Source organism: Tyto alba, unplaced genomic scaffold (assembly GCF_018691265.1).
Source record: "Tyto alba isolate M040663 unplaced genomic scaffold, T.alba_DEE_v4.0 Super-Scaffold_1, whole genome shotgun sequence".
Classification (NCBI taxonomy): domain Eukaryota; kingdom Metazoa; phylum Chordata; class Aves; order Strigiformes; family Tytonidae; genus Tyto; species Tyto alba.
This window is the reverse complement of record NW_024881261.1, coordinates 21,914,180-21,935,300: the sequence shown is the minus strand read 5'-3', so window position 1 is coordinate 21,935,300 and position 21,121 is coordinate 21,914,180. Positions and strand designations below refer to the sequence as shown.

At 45.2% G+C, this 21,121-nt stretch overlaps 1 protein-coding gene across 1 annotated transcript; it reads left to right on the top strand.

Moving 5' to 3' along the window:
* Nucleotides 1–635: 635 nt before the first annotated feature.
* Nucleotides 636–20,832, top strand: LOC104362009 (broad substrate specificity ATP-binding cassette transporter ABCG2-like). The gene is made up of 16 exons (XM_042792152.1): nt 636–866; nt 3,116–3,399; nt 3,973–4,032; nt 5,286–5,400; nt 7,915–8,067; nt 8,804–8,961; nt 10,111–10,262; nt 11,412–11,528; nt 12,361–12,626; nt 13,194–13,276; nt 13,656–13,745; nt 15,025–15,149; nt 15,516–15,670; nt 17,091–17,180; nt 18,431–18,543; nt 19,438–20,832. Exons 2-16 carry the CDS (start codon nt 3,116–3,118, stop codon nt 19,583–19,585), a joined length of 2,109 nt encoding a protein of 702 aa, XP_042648086.1. The 5' UTR covers nt 636–866; the 3' UTR covers nt 19,586–20,832.
* Nucleotides 20,833–21,121: the final 289 nt, after the last annotated feature.

Below are 21,121 nucleotides of genomic sequence, written 5' to 3'. Positions count from 1 at the left end.
TAAAGACAATAGTTCTTAGGAAGAGGAAGCTGAGCAGAAGCCTTGACAACAAACCTAAGGAAATCCGATCTTCCTGCTTTCACACATGCTCATAGCTGGGAACACATGGCAGCTCAGAGAGGCAGCCCGATGGACAGTGGTCAACCCCAGTGGGAGGTTATGACCCCCGTGGGCCCAACGGGGAAATACCTGAGGAGCACACTGCTTCTGAAGGTGTGAGACCCGTGTGGCAGCATCACCGGTGGAGGGGTTGCCAAGACTGCCTCTGGCCCCAGCTGACCAAGCTGGTCTGGGACGATCCCTTGGGGGTGATGACTTTTCCCGAGGATGGGAGAGAGAGTGGGTGCTGCCACCCACTCCCTAGCTGTACCCCTCTGTGCCAGGGATGTGTGGGGCCTTCGGGCAGTTTCCTGCGCACCTCGCGTCCGATGCCCGTTCCCCACTTACGACGGTGCTTTCCCCCCTCCTCCTCCACCTCTGCCCGCCCCAGGAGGGCGGGATAACAGCGCGGGGGACACCTGGGCATCCCGGCGCACGGGGCTCCGCCGCGCCGCCACCCCGGACCCCGCATCGCCGGCGGGGGGAAACGGCTCCCGCAGCGCGGCCCAGGCAGCCGGGGGCGGCCCGGCCCGGCCCAGCGGCGGCACCGCCCCGGGGCCGCGCTGCGGGAGGCCGCCCCGGGGCCGCGCTGCCTGGCGGAGCGGAGCTTCATCGCCGCTGCCTTCGCCCGCGTCCCAGCGGGGTTTGTGTGGCAGCGCCAGGCACTCCCCGCCGCCGGTTTATGTAACCCGCCGCCCGGACCCGGTTATAAAACGCCTCCAAGGCAGCGCCGCTGCCAGAACCCCCAGCGGCGCGGCAGCGGGGAGGTAACGGCGCGGAGCCGGGGCGGCGGGCGGCGGGCGGCGGGCGGCGCGGCGGAGCCCTCCGGAGGGCAGCGCTCCTGGGGCGGCTCGGCCGGGGCGTGGGGCGGGGGTTGAGGAGCAAAGCGGAGCGTGGTCGGCCGGGTCGGTTCGCGGCTCCGGCTTAGGGGTGGAACCGGCCCGTGGGGCGAGGGTGGGAGGCTGGAGGGGCGCTGCTTGTGAGGTGCTGCTGCTCCTGCTGCCGCCTGATACTACCTGTAGCCCCTGCTAAGCTTTTCTCATCCTCCCGTCGTCCTTGTGCATACCCGCAGCAGTGGCTTAGCTTCCCGGTGCTTATCAGTAGCTTTGCAAAAACCTGTATAAAAGGGTTTATGGTGTAATCAGCCGCAGAGCCTCTCCAGAACAAATGTGAGGTACACAAGACAATCAAACGTTCAAAAGTCTAACCAGGTCTTTGTCCCTGGTGTTGCTGTCATCTTGACTTTTTCCTCCTCATCTGTCATGCAGCCTTTCAAGCATATAAGCTTTCTCTTGCTGATCTAACTAGCATATCCTTGTTTCCCATAAGCAAGGCTTTCCCAGGGGTGACCAGCCTTAGAGTTCAGGATGTGTCCAAGCTAAACAACCCTTCCTTCTCCCCACTGATTTTATTTTGATCATACAGGAAAAAAATACTGCAACTTCTTGAGCTTTAAGTGCTAGGAAGAGGCAGAGAGGAAAGGGCAATTTCTGTTTCTTTAAATCTGGCTATTGTAGTTCCAGTTTCTTAAAAGGATGACCATCTTGCTCCCTAAGAAATCCACTACTTCTGTGATGGTGGGTATTGTTGCTCCTACTGGTTATCACCAGTAGGTGGGAAAAGAGTGATTGGTGGGTTACATCTGCCTTCACACAAAACTCAAGTAGCCAGAAATGGATGTGTTTGTGGCCAGTTCTCTCTCTTTGCTTTCTTAGTTAGCCTGGTGACCACCTTAGCTTTCTGCAACATCACAGAAAATCTTTAGCTTTCCAGCAAACACCGTTATGCCAGCAGCTAGAGGGGAAGTAAATTATTAGACTAACTTGTGTTAGTCTAACTTGTGTTCAGTTTCTGGAAGGGACATGTAGTAATTCCTCTCCCTTGTTGTAGTTCCCTGGAAAGGGGCCGGGGAGGTTTATGGCTGAGAGGGCACCTGGCTAAAAGGCAGGGTACAAGCTATGCCCAGGCCTTGCGCAAGCTGCAGAACTTGGGGACTGCAAGGTTTTGGTCTGCATCAGTTACAGCAACAGAAGGGGAAGCAGCCCCTTGACAAAAGAGCTCTGCTGCTGTGACTAATGAGCGAATCAATATTAATGATTATACTCATATTGATATATTTCCTACTATGTAGGCTCTGATGCATGGACAGGGAAGACAGTTCCTTCCCTTTGCTCTTCACATGTCTTCCTTTTCGGGTGTTCCCATCCTGAGCTATAGAGGCAACTCATCTGCTTGAACCAGAATGCTTTATAACTTTGTGATTACAAATAGATGCCATATTTAATTTTCCTGAATGTACCAGTTTGTACCATGTTTTTCCTTACTGTGGCATGTCCCCCTGTGAGAGGGGGAACTCCTACTGTTCTTCAGGGTAAATGGTGTCTGCAGACAAATCCAAATTTCTCTTCCTGTTTGTAGTTGTGAAGTGTCTTGATACTGGTGTAACTGAAACATGATAAGCAATATGTGTAATTGTTATTTTAGTCACATTGGTATTTCTGAAATAAACTTGTGCCAGCAAAACAGGTGCATGTGACTGGCCTTCATTTTCATAAGCACAACCATTCTTCTTCCATTGGTTGTTCATACAGATTCATTAATAGTTTTTTTTCTGCTGGCTTTGTCGGGGTGTGAAAAGGGGTAAACGTGTTACACCTGAAGGAGAGGAGCTTGAGACTCTATCTTAAGTGGTAGCAGCTTGCATTTGTAGTCCCCACTGTGTTGAGTAAGATGGTCTCCACAGATGGGCTTGGGTTTTACCTCACTAGTTAGCATCACTTCAAGAACATACATGTCTTGTTCTTAAAGGCTATGTGTATTGTTCTAAATCTGTGGGTTCCCATGCCATTGGGGACTACTGGATGTCTTCCAGAATGGATGTCCATCCTTTTAGAAATTTGGCAAGTGTAAGTATTGGTGTGGTGTGCATGAACTTGCTTTTCCAAGACACTTTCTACAAAAATCTTTGCTTGCATGTCTCCTTTCCTGTATGTTTTTGTGTTCCTTGTCTCAACAGATGGGAACTGCTCAAAACAACAGTGACATCAAAAAACTCCATGCAGTGGAGCTTGACCTGTGTAACAAGGACATGATGGCAGACACATTTGATCACAACATTATTTCTGTTAGAGAAGAGGAAGGAGTAGGCAATTTCCAACGTTTTCTTCCAACACGAGAGTCCCTCCGATCTCCTCGGGGCTCTGTTGTGAGTTTCCATAACATCCAGTACTCAGTTAAGCAGTCCAGTGGATTCCTATGTAAACGGAAAACTGTGGAAAAGAAGATCCTTCATAATGTTTAGTAAGTTCTTGCTTAAATAAAATATCAGGGGGTAATAGTTAATTTGCTGCTGTGAATCAGTGACCTCAATGTCACCTTCCAGATCCAGCTGTGCTAGTAAAGAAATTACTACCCGCCTGCCAGTCTGCAGTTCATGTGAGCACTTTCTAATTTGCTTTTAGGCAAAATATCTGGGATCTAGCTGGAGAAATTTGTTACTGGTCTGAGCAAATTAGGGCCAGCCTTGTGTGAACTCTTCTGCCAGTAGATCGGAGGGTTCCCTTAACTATGGCTCAAGCTGCAGTCAGAGGAAAGGAGCAGCAGAGAGCAGCTGTTTCCTCCTTTCAAGACCCAGCTCAGCAGGGAAGGTGCTTAATTTCTGTCTTTTCTAGATTGCTTTTTATGTCCAGCTCTGGTTCTGTTCTGACTGGAAGTCTGGGACAAGAAAGCAAAAACTTTTATTGATTTCAGATTTAAGAAGTTTTTAATAATCTCTAAGTTTTCCTTTCAACATCATTTTGTTCACACCTTACCTCTACTATGAGCTGCACGTGAACAGTCCTCCATTTGGAAATAACTCTTTCCTTCTTCCAGTGGCATGATGAAGCCAGGCTTGAATGCTATTCTGGGGCCAACTGGGAGTGGTAAATCTTCGTGAGTACTTTTCTTCTGCTCCTTCAAATGGACAGTCAGCTGTTCAAAGAGGATTTGGCGTTCAGAGGGCTAGGGGAGATGTGAGGGATCTGCAGGCTCGGACCTTTGCATGCCTGTGAGAAATCTGGTCATGCAGTTTGACCTCGTGTCCCTCAGTCAGTTTTGCTGGAGTTCTTGCCCTGCAGTGGTGTCACACTCCTCTCCTGCTCCAACTGGTGGTCCATATTACTGGAGTTGCCTTTGGTGGCCTGAGTTAAGATACCAGGCTGAACCGGGGTGACTGAAGCTCAGGTATAGGCTCTGTCCTAGACCTGTAATGGGGTGGGGAGGGGGTGCAAGCTCCCTTGGGGCAGGAGAGATGTCATTCCCTGTGAAATCACTGTAACAAGACTTTCTTGAAGATGCTAGGCCAAACCCCTCTCTGACAACTGACAGGAATATGATGTAATCTCAGTCTGTAGGATGCTCTGGATCCTTACCCCAACTTGGCTGTGGCCTGGTGTTGGGGGTGCACACGTGCTTGAGTTCTTTGGTTGAAAGCACAGAGAAATACCATACAGACTATCTCTAGCCAGTGCTGATGCTGTTTTCTCTCCTGTATAACTATGGTAAAAGAGATCTTTGTCGCTCTGTGCCTTTGAGACTGTCAGAGACTGGCAAATGTGGCCAGGGTTCACACAGGTGTGTCTTTGTGTTGACCCTTGATCTTCCTCCCTAAGGAGACTGCTGGCTAATCAGGATGTTTTTAAGAGCAGCACTTCATCAAAGTGGTGTTTACTTAGCTAGCAGACAGGCTGTCCTCAGCACTGGCAATAAGGGGAATTAATTTATAGAATTAAGATTAACTCTAGTCTTGTTTATACCCATTTGGTTTAATTTCCTTTAGATCAAAGTAGTTAATTCTGTGTTCCCCTGGCTGGAGAGCAGACTGCAGCTACTCAGCAGGGTACTTTTGTCTCTGTGCATTTGCAGTTAGGTGTTAATATTCAGACTGAGTTTACGTCTGTAGGGGGTTGACTGCTTTGAATTGTGAGGGTCTGTATACTACCATACTGCTGTGGCACACATTGTTCTGGAAAATACTGTATCTATACCAGGCTTTCTGTACAAAGAGCTAATGCCCATTTCTGTGCCTTCTGTTTTGCAGCATGCCATGAGCAGGCTGTAACCGCAGTCCTGACTGGTGGTACTTATCCAGTCAAAGGTAAAAGCAGCTGTTATGGCAAAAGCTGATGCCTAGTGTTTTTCTGAAGTCTCCTAGATGTGTTGGCTGCCAGAAAGGACCCAGCAGGCCTGTCTGGAGAAGTACTTATAGATGGCATCCCACAACCTCCAAATTTCAAGTGCATCTCAGGATATGTTGTGCAGGTGAGTAACTGCCTTCAGTGGAGGCCTGAGAGCCCTCAGGAAGGAAGACTGCATAAGATGAGCAAAGCATGAACTATTAGGTTAGGTATTTTTCAATTATTCTTACAGAGTCTAATTTGATAACTCTGATGTTAAAGCTGTTAAAGACGTTAAAGAGCATAAAACCCACAATACCCAAAATCTCTTGTAAAACTCAGAAGCAGTTCTAGCAGTTCTAATACCTTCAAGCTATCAGACAATAATTCTAGGAAGTAAATAGATCCCTGCTGTTCTTCCTCTGATTCTGTCTGGCTGGGACAGAGCTTCGTTCCACTTGGAGACAGGAAAAGCCAGCTGAATCTGCGGAAGTGGGTGGAGGCCTGGACCAATAATAGACCCTCAAAGCCCTGGGGGAGCTGAGGAGAAAGGGATTCTTGGCAGCTGTATAAGCAGCCAAATCTGGAAACCATCCAGGCTTCTAACTTTAGGCAGATGTGAAATAGGCAGCTTTTCTGAAAACTGCCAGCTGGGGGGCTCTATAAGGATGCATGTGACAAGACTGATGCTGAGTTTTGATCCTGCAGGTCAAAGATCCCCAAATCCTCAGTGTTTCATGAACGGCCAGGAAGTTTCTTGCAAGTGGTTCCAGTTTGAGACAGTTGTCTCTCAAATGTTCAAAGCAACCAAACTGAACCTTAAAATGATGAGGTTGAGAGAGGTGATTTCCCTCTAGTCTGCTCTGGTGGGACCCCACCTGGAGTACTGTGTTCAGTTGGGGGGCCCCCAACATAAGAAGGACATGGACCTGCTTGAGGGGGTCCGGAGGAGGGCCATGAGGATGATGAGGGTGCTGAAGCACCTCCCTTATGAGGACAGGCTGGGACAGTTCGGGTTGTTCAGCCTAGAAAAGAGAAGGCTCCGGGGAGACCTTATAGCAGCCTTCTAGTACTTAAAAGAGACTTACAGGAAAGATGGGGTGGAGGCTCTTTATCAGGGACTATAGTGATAGGATGAGGAATAACAGTTTTAAACTGAAAGAGGGTAGATTTAGTTTAGATACAATGAATAAATTCTTTACTGTGAGGGTGGTGAGGCACTGGGACAGGTTGCCCAGAGAAGCTGTGGCTACCCCCTCCCTGGAAGGGTTCAAGGCCAGGTTGGACGGGGCTTTGAGCAACCTGGTCTAGTGGAAGGTGTCCTTGTCTATGGCAGGGGGTTGGAACTATATGATCCTTAAGGTCCTTTGCAGTCCAAACCACTGTATGATTCTATGATGGGCAACTAGGTGAGGCATTAAATGGTCTCTCTCCCCTTCCACACCTGTGCAGTACTCCCTAGATCAATAAAGATGGCCTAAAGACTACAAACAATACTTAAAGCCTAAATAAGTACATACTTATAGGGTCAGTTTTATGCAGGTGAGCATATAGACATGCTAAGTCATGTGTTATTGCTATAAAACTGCAGGTGGTGTCTTCACTTGTGCCCTGAGAGTGAGGGTGTCATGCCACAGTTTGTTTGGTATTAAAGTAGCTTAACTTCACCGTTTACTTTCCAATGTTGTGACCCAACAGTTGTACTTGTGGATCTGAGGATGGGGAATGGGAGGCTAGGGCGAGAGACTCAGGGTGTCTGGGGAGGGAAGTGATGGTAGGAAATTCCTAAACCAGCTTTGACAGCAAAGCCAGTTTATCATAACACTACACTCCAAGTAATCTGTTGCATACTTCTAGCACAGCAGCACATTCAGTCTTCCAATAACTCCAGTGCCATACACGATTGGCTGGCACATCCTCTGTGCTGCTGTTCAACTACATCTGATGTGAAGGAGTCCCAAAGCAGGCAAGAATCTGCTGCCCTGCAGCTTTGGGGCTGTGTCTTCCAAAAGGGCAGTAGATCTGAAAGATGACTGATTAACAGGTATGTTTCTCAGCAGCTGCCCAATGTTGCAGACCTCCTCCCATCACATGGTGGAATGCAGAATTGGCTCAAATATCAAAACAGGGGTGATGGAGAGGCATGAAGCTCTGCATGGACCTGATGTCAACTCTGTTTGGCTCATGGTTGTTACAGGTTGATGTAGGCTGCTAAGGTGTTTTCAAATGGGTAGTTTTTCTTCTTACTCAAAATGAGCATGTTGAAGCTTTTCTAAAGGGGTAGGCCTTAGAATAAGGTCTTGTGCCTAAGAGGCTGGTTACAAAACCAGCTACCTGCTCTGTCTCCCTTTGGCCGGTAAGGAAAATGCATATGCAGTACAAAATTGTACTGTCTGCACTGGAACTTCTGAGCTTGAAAGCAGACTGAGGTGGTGCTTAGTATAAGCTGGGAGCCTGCAGAGCTGCATTCTCCCCTTGACAGCTACTGAGTGACCTTGAATTTTGTGTCATGTAAGTTTTCAAGCAGGGGTTGTCCCTCAGTCCAGTTTCCACTGTAGTTCACAAACGCCTTATCCAGCAACTGCCGCTATGGGGATGCTGCTCCCAGTCAGGTAGCTGAGAAGGAGTCTTTCCAACTGTCCGCTTGTACTGCTTTCAGGATGATGTTGTCATGGGCACAATGACGGTGAGGGAGAACCTGCACTTCTCTGCTGCCCTGCGACTCCCCAGCTCCATCAGTGTTGAAGAGAAGGAAAAGCGAGTCACCCAGATAATCAGTGAGCTGGGATTAAGCAAAGTGGCTGATGCTAAGGTGAGATTTCTCAGAAATCCTACTACCTCTGGAAACTGAACTACTTGACTCTGGGCAGTATGGCATATGTAGTGCAGCTACATTAAGCTAAGCAGGAACCTGACTAAACCATACTGCACACAAGAAGTCTGTCTCCAGCTCAGGAGGTGGCTTGGAAAGAGTTATGTGTATTTGCTACCAAAGGGGGAAGATTTTGGACCATGTCCAGTATGTTGTATAATTTCAGAGGGGAAAAAGGCACCTAGTCATTGCACCTTGGAAAGCTGCTCAGTCACTTCCTGGCTTTGTGGGACAAGACAGGGAAATTGTTTTTACAGTGCTGAAAGCTGTAAGGGATGGAAAGCTGGGCTGTGATGGAGAAGTTCTGTGCAGAGCTTGTTCCTCCCAGCAGCATTTTTACTCTTACTTACCCCACTCTTACTTGAGCAACAGGAAAGCTACCAACAAAAGGCATCCTTGAACACCAATGCCACCTCTGACTGCTGTGGCCTCATTTTGGCTCTTCCCTGTCAGTGGCATCCTTGTTTCCTGAAGTCCTAAGATGCCTGGTACCTCTGAAAATCAGGCTCTGCTTACTGTCCCTCACTGTGAGTCAGACCCATCACCTGCTACTGGTCCTAGAGTTCACTAATGGGACTCTGAAAATGAAAAGGGCTGCTGGGTGTGGAGAGCCCTGAACTCTGGAGCATGCAGTGACTAGGTCTGGTTGCAAATACCTGATTTCTTCTGCTTGTAGGTAGGAACCGAATTGATCCGGGGAGTGTCTGGAGGGGAACGGAAGAGAACCAACATTGGGATGGAGCTCATCACAGAGCCACCGGTCCTTTTTCTGGATGAGCCAACAACTGGCCTTGATGCCAGCACAGCCAATGCAGTCCTCATCCTCCTGAAGAAGTAAGAGTCAGTTCTTCAGGACTCTGCTGCAATTTTGTTGTCAGCTCATTAGATAAAAAAGGAATGCTGTTATGACTGAGTAGCCACAGTGCTTTTTTTTTTTTTTATTAAAAAAACAAAACCAAAACCAAAACCAAAACAAAACAAAAAAAAACAACCTAGACAAATAGACTCAGAATTGGTAGTAAATTATTTATTTGGGTCTTGTCCAAAGCCTTTTGAAGTTGATGGGAATCTTTCCACAGCAAGCATTGGATGAGAGCCCAAAAAGCAGATGTAGCTTAGACAGCTTCCCTTTGCCACAGAGATGAGTGGAGTAGGAGGTCAGGCCTTGTAATCATAATTTCTTGGCCTTCTAGCTGAGTCAATTACAAAGTCTCTTCCTCCACTCTGGCAACAGCCTTGAACTCAGATCAGACTTCACCTGCAGATTTACCCTCAGTGTTTACTCTCGGTATTTATCTTCATCTCCTATGTTTTGGAGATGAACTGGCTTCTGGTACAAAGAAAACCAAATAAGGCTTATTCAGTGAGTATAAGTTCCGAACCCTCCCCCTGAGTTTGTAGCATGTTGTCTGGTTTTGCTGGGGGAGACATTTTGCTCTGCTGTTTGTGAATAGAGGTCTTTGATCATCAAGGATAACTGTTGGACATCAGAGCTAAAGCACCTGAAAAAGCACCTGACAAACCTGAAGGAAAACTTTTTGCCTTTTCTAGAGAGTAAATCTTCAGCAGAAGAGCTAAGAGAAATCTCAATGGGCTGGACTTCCACAGCCTGCTGTGTAAAGCCTGGTACTGCCATTGAGTGCAGTAGGACAGTTCCAGTTAGCTTAAAGCTTGGTATATAAAACATGCAAGGAGGATTTATACACAGCTGTCCTCAACCTTTGCTAGCTGCAGACATCATACTTTGTCTACCTGCACTGCAATGATGATCTCTTGTAATGATGGGTGCTGTCTTGAAGGTCTTGCAGGCAGCATCTGACACAGTGACAGAGAAGGGGGAACTACAGCTTTTCTGGGTCAAGACCCTGAGAAGTTGAGAAATATTTGTCTTAGATTTTGATACTTACTTTTTGCTTGGGTTAACATGACCTTTCTGAAATGCAAAGTGTGGTGTATTTGAGAGATGTTTTGTTTTTATTTCAGGCTCTCAAGAAGAGGGCGAACCATCATATTTTCCATCCATCAGCCCCGCTATTCCATATTCAAGCTGTTTGACAGTCTGACATTGCTAGCTTTGGGAAAGGTGCTGTATCATGGTCCTGCGAAGCAGGCCCTGGAGTACTTCAGTTCTATTGGTAAGTCTTCAGTGCCAAGCACAAAGGCAACTGCCTAATGAGTTTAATCTGTGGGTAGATTCTTACCCTAGCACTGGATAAGTGTCCTGTGCTGGTTTATCACTAGGATAGTAGAGTCTGAACAGTGTTATGTTAGAACAGGAAGAAAACAAAATTATAAAAATGAAATTTTTCAGTCAACACAGAGCATGGCTCTCTCCCACCTTTGTTTTGCCTTGCATCAGGACAAAAGCCAAGAATCGCTTGTTCATTTAGAAGCATGATGCACAACAGACAAGATTATGCTTGTAGTTCTACCGGGCCTAGGTGGCAGACCCAGTGGGTTTTGAAAAACAGCCTGCAGATTGGCAGCAATCTGGAGGGGCTGATCCAAGAATCTACTCTAGTCTGAATGCAGGTGGGTGACCAAGAACACAAAATCATGTGTCTTAAGATGGGTGAATAATTGCACTGTTGGGTGGCTGCCCCCCTTCCAAGTAAGCAGGGTAAGGGTTTCTGACTATAATGGACAGAGAATGTGAATTTCCAGTCTAGTCTAGATGCAGCCATGGACACATTTGATTGTAAGCTTTCCTTGGCATTAGGGGAGATGCTTTAACCAATCTCACTACTTCTACTCTTCCTTAGTATCCCACCTCACTTCCTTTCTCAAAGGAATGCTACAGAATAAGCATCTCTATTTTTTTTTTTTTTTTTTTATCTTTCCTCCTTGTTCCATAACTAGAACCATATTATAAGCAGTCGTTCTTGGATGGCCTTTCCTCTTCCTTGTGACCAAGGAAACACAAGCAAGAGTTGAGCTTCTAGAGCAAGCATCTGAGGCTGTAGAGAACACATTCAGCAACCTCTACCAAGGAATTGTGTGTCTTTCAGAGTGAGATGTGGTTGAACAGCACAGGGAAGGAGGCAAGAGTTGTCCATGCTGAGAAATCAGTGCAGAATAAGCAACTTTGAAGTTCTGTGCAGATACCTCAGATTCACCATCTCCTAAATCCTGTCCATTCTACTTCTGTAAATTAATGCGTATGGAAAGCAGTGAAGTTTTCTTGTAACAGCGTTGTGGAATAGTGATACAGTATTAGACCTGTCCTTCCAAGCTGTGCTCTGTGCAATTAAAACATGTATGTGGGTTTTCTGGGTTTTTTTAAGGATATGAGTGTGAACCTTTCAACAATCCAGCTGACTTCTTCCTTGATATCATAAATGGTGATTCAACTGCTGTGGCAGCAAGCAAGGAAGATCACAGACCTGTGGACACAGGAGGAGGTATCCACTGTTGGCTGGTATAGAAGGGAAGCTCTATGTGGTGATGGCAAGCTTTTATTCTCTGGGTTTCTTCCAGTCTAAGGGCACTTCATTATCTTTTTATTTTTCTTACTAATAGTTATACTTAGCTTTGAGCTTCTTTAAAGAGCTCAGAAAACTTTTTAAAGGGATTTTTTTCTTCCTTCAGTAATATAGGAGAGCAGTGATAAACATCAGTAATTTAAAAAACCTGTGTGGGAAAGACTGAAAATCTAGAATTGCTTAGTCTCATGAGACAGCTGACAGAAGACTGAAGTTTTCAGTCATGTAAGAGGCTGCTCTGCTGCAGAGAAGACAGGGTAGATAGGCTAAGGAGTGATGGATTTACAGAGCAGTGAGACTGGAACTCGATTAGAGAACAAACTCTCTAAAAATGTAGTGAGTGAAATGGTGGGAAATATTTATTTGGGGATGCTGTAGCATATCCATAACTGAAGGATTATGAGGGAACGGTTTTTGTAATGCTGCTTTTTATGTATGAGGAAAGGATCAGAGCAAACATTGATTTCCCCAAAATTCAGTGAAACAAAGGTTTTCTGGTGCCTCATTCTAAGAATATATCATTTTTGTGTCACAAAAGACAGGCAGATTAGCTAGGTTCGATTAAAACTGTAGGGAAACCATCTCACTCAAACTAGCCTCTTAAACCCAGAACTAAGGCTTGAACAACTCAAATTCTCTGAGCATTCCTGCTTTTTTATTCAACTTCCAAAGTTGCTGAGCGTGTTGATGGTCATGTCTGAAGGTAGGATTCATGGGGAATCACAAACCATATCTTGTCTTTCTCACTCAGAAGTGAGCAATAAAAATGGAGTGGCAGAAGGAAATGTGGACAACAATGTGGTAGATCTGCTGCACCAGAAATACCTCAACTCCAGCCTGTATCAGAGCACAAGAGAAGCACTGGGGAAAGTGGAGCTTGGACAGGGAAGCAGGCAGAGAATATCTGAGAAGGAGCATGAGATTACCTATGCAAATGGATTCTTCACCCAGCTGTACTGGGTGTCCAAGCGTTCCCTGAAAAACCTCATCAGGAACCCGCAGGCCTCTATTGCACAAGTAGGTAACAGTTGCTAAAAGTCTCAGACTCCCTCTGCTCAGTCCCGCAATCTGCAGTTTGTAGAACAGACTTTTGTTTTCAAGGGCATCTAGGGAAAGAAGTCTTGTGACACTGCCATTTAAGTGGAGTGAGATGCCCAGGAACTTTCAGTTGCCTTTGAAAAAAAAAAAAAAAAAAAAAAAATCTCTATTTTGGTTTAGCACAAGGTGCACTGCACTGAAAATTAGGGAGTGGGGCAGAAATGCTCCATTCTTTGATTCTTATGGGGAGCTTCTAGGGTGACATTAATTTTGTGCCTCACTTGAAATTTTAAGCTGGGTTATTCTATGAGTGTACTTCTAACCTTTCTCAGGCAGAGAAAGTCAGAAGGAGAAAAGTGAAGAGGATAAACTTGGAAAATTTGCCATAAGGCTTTTAATTGTGTGTATCATACGTATACACTGACTCACAACAGCAAAGTTTTAGGCTGGTGTGAATCTTAAACCCTGCATAAGCCTTAATAATAATTTTGTCCCTATTTACTTATCTGAAGGATTCACTTTTCCCTTTTTCCTTTCTACTTCCAGATTGCAGTGACCATAATTCTAGCCTTGGTTGTGGGTGCTATCTTTTTCGGTGTAAAATTGGATAGAAGTGGCATTCAGAATCGGTAAGATGGAAAGCTGTAGCTTTGGTAATTATTCTATCTGTAGCAGACAGGTTTCAGCCACAGGGGAAGGCCTTGGGATCTTCTTGGACCACAAAGGAGGGTTGGGTTTGCAAGCCTCAACACGCTGCAGCATGGATTGCTGGAAGTCCTAAAGGGACTGCAGCTCTGTTGGGCTGGCACATACTTACAATGGAGATGTGAAAGGGAAGATAAAGGAGTAAACCTGGTTTTACAGCTAAGATATACAGTAGCACAATTAAATATTTCTATTCTATGGACAGAGACAGAAGAGCACTGACTTGGTGGTATGATGTCTGAGGCTGCCAGTGTTGATCTAGGCCATTTTCTCACTTTTTGACTTTTCTGTTTTGCCTTCTAGGGTTGGATCCTTGTTTTTTGTCACCACAAACCAGTGTTTTTCCAGTGTCTCTGCAATTGAGCTGTTCATCAGAGACAAGAAACTATTTGTGTAAGCAGTAAGGCACTTAGACTGTCTCACACCCTGAAGTGAAGCGGGGGGATTACATTACAGGCTAAACAAAATTATTTCCACCAAAGACTTGATTGCTCCCTTGCAACATCAGATTGTAATAGTAATGCTAAATTGGCCTGTAGAGCAGGGAGCTGAAATGCTAAGAGATGGGGGAGTGAGGGGAGAAATAAAATGCTTGTGCTTGCTTGCTGTTTATTGAGAAATGTTTTTCTTACCCACTTTTGGTAACAGCTGTTTTTGAAGTCTGCATGTGAATCCTGCAGACTGTGAACCCCACCTGCTCTCTTGCTGACAGGGTTGAAACCCTGTCTTGCAAAGGTCCTAAAGTGGTAAGACTGTGCAAAGGTGAAGGGGGAGTTCTTGGAAAAGCTTCGCAAGGGATCCTCAGATGGAGTGGGCTGCTGGCTGGCTTACAAGAGCTCCCTAATAATCAAGCACATCTCCCTGTCTCTCTCTATATATGTATATGTATTTGTGTATGTAAATTCATGTATGTATTACATACACAGATGTGTATATATATATATGTTGAAAATGTAGTTTGGAATAGCCTCTAGCTCATGGAATGAAAGGGCAAGAGACAGATCATATGCAGCAAAGAAGAAATTGAAGATTTGTGCCTGGAATGCATGTGTCTACCTACAGGTTGCTCAGAGCAGCTTAATACTGCCCTATTGTCATTGTGGATCTCCCCCACACTGACATTTCTTACCAGTCTGCCCTGCTTACCAGCTCAGTTTACCAGCTGTGTCAATGGGGATTTTGGCACCTCACCAATTAAAGCATCTTTTCATGAGCTACATTAAGCAGCAAAACAATCATAATGACATTTAATTGCCCTGTGAACTGGAGGTGAGTTGATGTCCTAAAGGTGTTTTCCCATTTTTGGGTATCATTCCTTCTCCCCTGGAAGCAGCTGTATGAATTTGGTGTGGATGAAGCAGTCTAATACTTTCCCATGCTCTTGGGTTAAGGATCATTCCCTTTGAAAAGAGATTTAGGAGCTTTTTGCCAATAGACTTTCATTCACTTTCCTTGGAGGGCTCTCAGTATGACTGCAGGGCCTGTGAGATCGATCAGCCCTTACTTTACAGAGTGGGAAGTGATAGCACAGAGAAAATAAGCAACTTGCATATAGAGGAGTCAGCGGTGGAGAGAACAGAAACCAAACCAGGATAAACCAGACACACATTCTGAGCCTCCTTCTTAGATAACCTCCAAACCTGTACAACTCCCCTCCTTCCTGTCCTTGCAGCCATCAGTACACCAGTGGATATTACCGTGTGTCTGCCTACTTCCTGGCCTTGATGATAGGAGATCTGCTGCCCATGAGAACTGCTCCAGCCATCATATTCTCATGCATCAGTTACTGGATGATTGGTAAAGAATTGATGCTTTTGTTGAACCTGTCATCTTTCAACATACTTGATTTTTTGACTTAGCCAGAGTTTAATTCCTGTATCTATAACACGAAACTAGTTGAACCTTCAACTGATTTAAGTGCCTGGCATCATACCTTTGGAGAGGACTATGGGGCAGGGGCAGAGACACCACCAATCTTAAGACAGGGACCTGCTTGACTACATCTTTCAGTAATGTTCTTTGGGCCTTTGGAGCATGCAGAGTTCCTGCCAACTCCGAACTTGATCATTCTTCCTGCTTTCCCTGTCTTGTATACAAGTCTAAGGGTACCTCTCTTGAATTCATAATGTGGTTGTTTACTGGACTCTTTCTGTCTTTTGACAGGCTACCAAGCTGTTGCAGGCCGGTTCTTCTTCTTCATGCTGACCCTGGTACTGGTGTCCTACACTGCCACAGCCATGTCTCTGGCTATCAGTGCTGGGATGGATGTGGTGGCTGTGGCCAATCTGCTCATTACTATTTGTTTTGTCCTGATGCTTGTAAGTATATAAGGGGGTGTGTGGAGGTGAGGAAGCAGCTGAGACAGACTTAGAGGACTGAGTTGAGCCAGACATAAGCAGGCTGAGAATCCCCAGTCAGTAGCATGTCAGTCCCATGCCTGTGATTTCATTGTCACTATAGTCAAAGATGTAGTTCTCCCAGTTTGTAATCTAAGGGTCAAATCATTGCTTAGGTGCAACTCAGTAGGTGTGATGCCATCAGAGCTTTGCAAACAGTGTGCCCCCAAAAAAGTGTTGTTGGTTTTTTTTTCTAAATTGTCCTTACAAAAAATGTTTTTTAAAAAAATCTTGCATTTCCGGTATAAGAAATCTAAGTGATCACGTAAATCATTTAAAAGGAAAAAATCTTGAAATAAACTTTAGATTGATTGATTTTATTGCATTAATTTTTGTTGCCCAGTGGAATTAGCGGGAGCATACCCACACTTTATTTTAATTCATTATTGCCCTTGGGTTCCAGAAATTACTTCAGATACTCTTTTTCAAGGACTTCTAAGGAAGATAGCAAGTGAGAAAGGAGTTTTGACTACTTGTAGATGAGGGATGTGAATTCTTTTTCAAGGAGATAATGTTAATGATGAAACTTCTTGACTGTGAGGCCAATCAAGTTACCTTGGCGTGAAAAGTACCCCATGTCACGTGATAGCTGGTAGCTGTCTTGTCATATTTTGAGCTTACAGTGCATCCCTTATTCTTTAATTTGAAACTTAACCTACTTTTGCAATAAGCTAAGTGACAGTGTATTGCTTCAAATGCTCTCTGTGGGTGAGAAGTCTGCATGCATAGTGAAGGGCAGCTGATGTACATTGAGTTAAGTCACAGTATATAAGGAATGGCACATGCGCATCCTGAAAGACAGCAAGGTACGCACAAAAACAGTTGTGATGAATCACAGCCTGAAGCGTCATGTTTAGCTATGAAGTAAAATTGTGCTGAGAAGTAAAAGAGCAAGCCTTGTTCCAGGTAGCAGAAAGCACAGATAAAAAATATCGGTCAGAGGAGAAAGCTGAAACAGAAACGGGCCTTAGGCCTTCCCATGGTTTTCTTCTTGTTTCTTTACTTCCTCATCTCCCAGTCATCCTTCCTTAGCCTCTGGCTAGCTCTACCATCCTCCAGAGTAAGAAGCTGTTAGCATGCGTGCTTCTTAGCTCACATGTGGATGTAGAAAACCTTTCTGACCTCTTTGCAAGCAGTTCAACTGGAGTACTTGGGTGTGCTGTTGGGCCAGCTGGCTGGGACTGCTGCAAGGTTTGAACTTAATGCCTGTAGGCAGAGGCATAACAGCAGTAGCAGGTCCATCTATCCCAGTGCACCTCTGCTGGGCAACTGCAGTATCTGCAGGAATGGCTTATTTGCAGTAAACAGTTTGTGACTTATTGTGTCTTCTGTTCTATTTCAGATCTTTTCAGGCCTCTTAGTAAACCTCCCTTCTGTAATGGGCTGGCTGAACTGGCTCAAGTACTTCAGCATCCCCCGATACGGCCTCACTGTGAGTAGAAACTAGCATCAGTCTCCTGTGCCATGTAGCCACGCTGCTGCTTCCTGGAGAGGTTTTGAGTATAATTAAGTTCTTTAAAAGTCAGATTTGGTTTCTTTCTTTGCATGAACATAGTAAAAGAAGAACGAACCATACATCCCCAAAAAGGATGCAAAAGTTAATCTCTCTGTGAGAGGTTGAAGTCTCAGAGACTGAACAAAACCTCCGTGCCACAAAATCAGTGCTGCTTGGACAGCAGCAGAGTGAGCTGTTGTCCAGTGGGGCACTAATTCCTAGCACAAATAGTTGATCCCTATGATTTAGAATAAAGTCAAATATTGAATGGCCTCTCCAGAGACTACTGTTTGGGTGGCCAGTCTGAGGCTAATGACTGCCCAGCTGGTTAAAGGATTTACCGTAATGCCTGAGTGTCTCAGTCTTCAGTGTGGCTTCCTCTGAAGTGAACTGTGATTTACTGCTATTTCTGAAGAATAAGGAGCTGGGGTACCAGAAAGCTAAGTGTGCAGCTGCTTGAAATACAGTAACTAGACATAGCAGGTCACCCACTGGTGACAGGTGGGAGTTGTTCTTCCCATCTCCTATCTTCATCCTGGCCAAGCTTATTTGGGAGGAATATGTTTCCTACCTTTGAGTAAAAATGAGTGAAATGAATGCCAGAGCTGGTGCAGGGTGGTGTCAGCAGGACCATGTTGACCAGCAGTGGAAGGGAAAGGTAGGATCAAGGAGGGGGTGTGATGTGTGAGACCTCCTCTGTTTTGGTATCATTGAGATATTTTGAGTGTTGCTGAAGGTGGAAGTGCCCCCTGAGACTGCAGTTACCTCAGGATGCCAGAGCAAGGGAACCCTTCCCCTCTTACCTTGGCTGACTGTGCCATCTGCTTCAGGGTGCTGGTGCTGGGCTGTCTGCACACAGCCACATGGTCTTCTGGGTCAGTAGATTGACCCATATGAAAGTGAATGAACAGGAACTTTTAGCTGTCAAGACATAAACCCATGGCTAAATCACTGAAATGTAACTTAGAAGCCAAAGACTCAAGACATCAAACCATCCTGCATGTAGAACTTGGAGCAGTTCCTCAGAAAGGCAGTGAATAAGAGCTTCAAAACAAAAAGGAACATAAACATACGATTACAAGAATGGTGATATGTGTCTTCTAATAAGCAAGTTCCTTTGAGGTGTTTCAGTGTTAGCACCCCAAACCACTAACTCTGTAAAAATCTGATGTCTGCTCTTTCCCTAGGCTCTCCAAGTGAATGAGTTCAGGGATCTCTACTTCTGTAATGAGAATAATCCAAATGCTACAGCGTCTGTGGGAGATGGAGGCAGTTGTCCCCCTGATATTTCAGGAGAAATGTAAGTTTCTAACTCATGGTGATTTTGGGGCCTGAATTGTGATAGCTTGCTTAAAGAGAAGTCTGACTGTTTCAAATTTTTATATTATTCACAGAATAACCACTCATAGGCCTGTCTCAATATGTGCAAAATAATGCATTTTAGGATTATATAGTAAAACTTCACAATTACCCAAGAGTGAAGTAGGGATGGAACTTTAGTCCTAAAAATATGCAGATGAGCTAAATTAAATTTTGTTTTTTGTAACCTAGCCCTGGCTTATCAGTTTTCTTCAACAAACCTAGAGTCACTTAGCAATGGAATTGAAATGTGTGGACAGTGACAAAGTTGTTGGGAAGAAGCAGACCTGTGATCAAAAACATGCCTGTTCCTCAGAGCTTGTTTGTAAATATTAACCTCCCTGCAGATACAGCAGAGAGCCAAGGTATCTCCCAGTGATACCACCCCATTTGAAATACTCTTGATTATTGATACCTTAAGTTGTAGCCATGCAAGTATTTCATGACATATGCTAGAGGGCTGGCAAACTGAGATTGTTGCAGGGAACAGTGCCAGAGCATTGTTTCCACAGCTTTTGAACCCCAAACTCCTGCTATGGACCTCCAGTGATTCCTGGGTAAAACTAATGCTTTTGTACTTATCATTGTTTAATGTGGTTCTGAGATTTGCTTATAAATTGCCATCTATCTAAAAACAACAATTAGGATAGTACTGAAAAATTAAGAGAACCAGACATCTAGATTTGTCCCTTTTTAGTGATAGGTTATGAAGTTACTCTAGTTCTGTCACCTGTTCGTAGAGTTGAGGGTAGAAAAATCTTTGTGGAACAGGAATAAAATTAATGACCTGAAGACTTGTACCATGTACCAACTTCTGCCCCATGCTTTTCTGCAGGTGTTCTGGTGAAGCATACCTGTGCAGCCAAGGAATTGCACCTACCAACTGGGCAATGTGGGAAAACATAGTGGCTCTCTTCTGCATGACTGTTATCTTCCTTATTATCGCCTATGCAAAACTCCGTTTTATGAGAAAGTTCACATAGACTCCTGCCTTGCTTTGCTTTGCAGCTGCTCCAGTCTTAAAACTGCAAAGCTTGTTAGGGCCTACTGGAGATCACCAAAAGATTTCAACTGACTTTACTGGACTTCAGATGGGAACCCTGTCCCCTTGTTTCTGGAGTATGATGTCCACATGATTGTATGATTTTATTTTTTAAGAAGAATTGCATTAATGTGCATTGAATAAGTGTTGGTTTTTTTTTTTTGTAAGGGAATATAATTCTCATAATTCCTGAGGTGTGTATCGAACTATATATTGTACAGCATTATTCTTCTGTGACCAACTTTGAACATTTCCTGTATAAGGGAATAATTTTCCTTTGACTATATAAGCTTCTCCATCACAAATGATATAAGGTGATGATGGCATTTGTGTATTGATATATTGCCACTGGTTAGTGCCTGTCACATCGGAGGAGAACCAGAGACCATTCACAGCATGCTGCAGCTGCAGTTGAGTTTGAAGTCAGTACAGGGAATGAGCATTCCTTGCCAAGCAAGAACAGTTATAATTCTAGTAACTCCTCAGTGGAAGATACTTGCAGAAACAACTTTTGCTTGATTGGAAACTAGTAAGACTAGTTCATCTATGAAGAGTGAGAAATATATACTGTTGTAATGCAAAAAACCCCAAACAACCCAGCCAAACCCCCTCCTCCCCGCAAAAAACCTACCAACAGCCAAAACTACATTTACTACTTGAGAGGAAATTACGGTTTTCTTTTTTAAAAAAGTATTTGTATAGTAGCAATGGCAGATTTTTTTAACAGACTTAACGCTTAGCTGCACCATCTATATATAGAGCTACTTATACTATGGACGGAGAAAAACCATGCAGACACTGCTGGGGCACCTACAGCAACGCTTACTGCAGTCACAGGACAAACTAGTGTGCCAGCAGTTGTCTCTTCAACACTTACATTAACAAAGGCAGAGCTTTTTTTAAGCTGCCTTATGACCCTCAGGGGCAAGTAGACTAGCTAAGACCAAAGAAAAACTTTCTCAAACACAAGATTGGAGTTTGCTTGTGAGAGCCGGGCTAACAACAGCCCTTGAAACGGGCCTGCTGTGGGAAAGTGCTTCTGGTACTCTTGCAATAAATGGTTCAGTTGTGGTTTGAAAGTGGGAAGCAATCAACCCGACAGCACAACCACAGCAAGCACAAACCGTGCTCTTTCTGTGCTGCTTCTCTGCCTTTTACAACTGGTAAAAAGTAAACTCGTGACACGTTTTCCATCTCGGTGTTTGTCTTTCTCCTCCTGCCGTGACGAAGGCTGTTTACTCTTGCTTTTTGCCGCAACCGAGGCTGCCACCGATCAGACCGCTGCCGTACGCGGTAGCGGCGGCCTCTCCTCACGACGCGGCCGGAGGCGGGGGAAGGGAAGCAGGCCCCGTATCTACGCGCGGGGCGGCTGTCGAGCCCCGGCCCGCTCCCCGTCAGGTCACGGAGCGTTACCCCCCGCCGGCCAGCACCCACCGCCCGGGGCCGCGGCCCGCCTCGGCCTCCGCCGCCGCCTCGG

Excerpts from the sequence above, each read along its gene's own strand:
- LOC104362009 (XM_042792152.1), top strand. The coding sequence starts at position 3,116 with ATGGGAACTGCTCAAAACAACAGTGACATCAAAAAACTCCATGCAGTG. Across the intron at positions 3,400-3,972 it reads AAGATCCTTCATAATGTTTA|TGGCATGATGAAGCCAGGCT; the intron begins GTAAGTTCTTGC and ends TCCTTCTTCCAG. Across the intron at positions 17,181-18,430 it reads TCCCCCGATACGGCCTCACT|GCTCTCCAAGTGAATGAGTT; the intron begins GTGAGTAGAAAC and ends CTCTTTCCCTAG.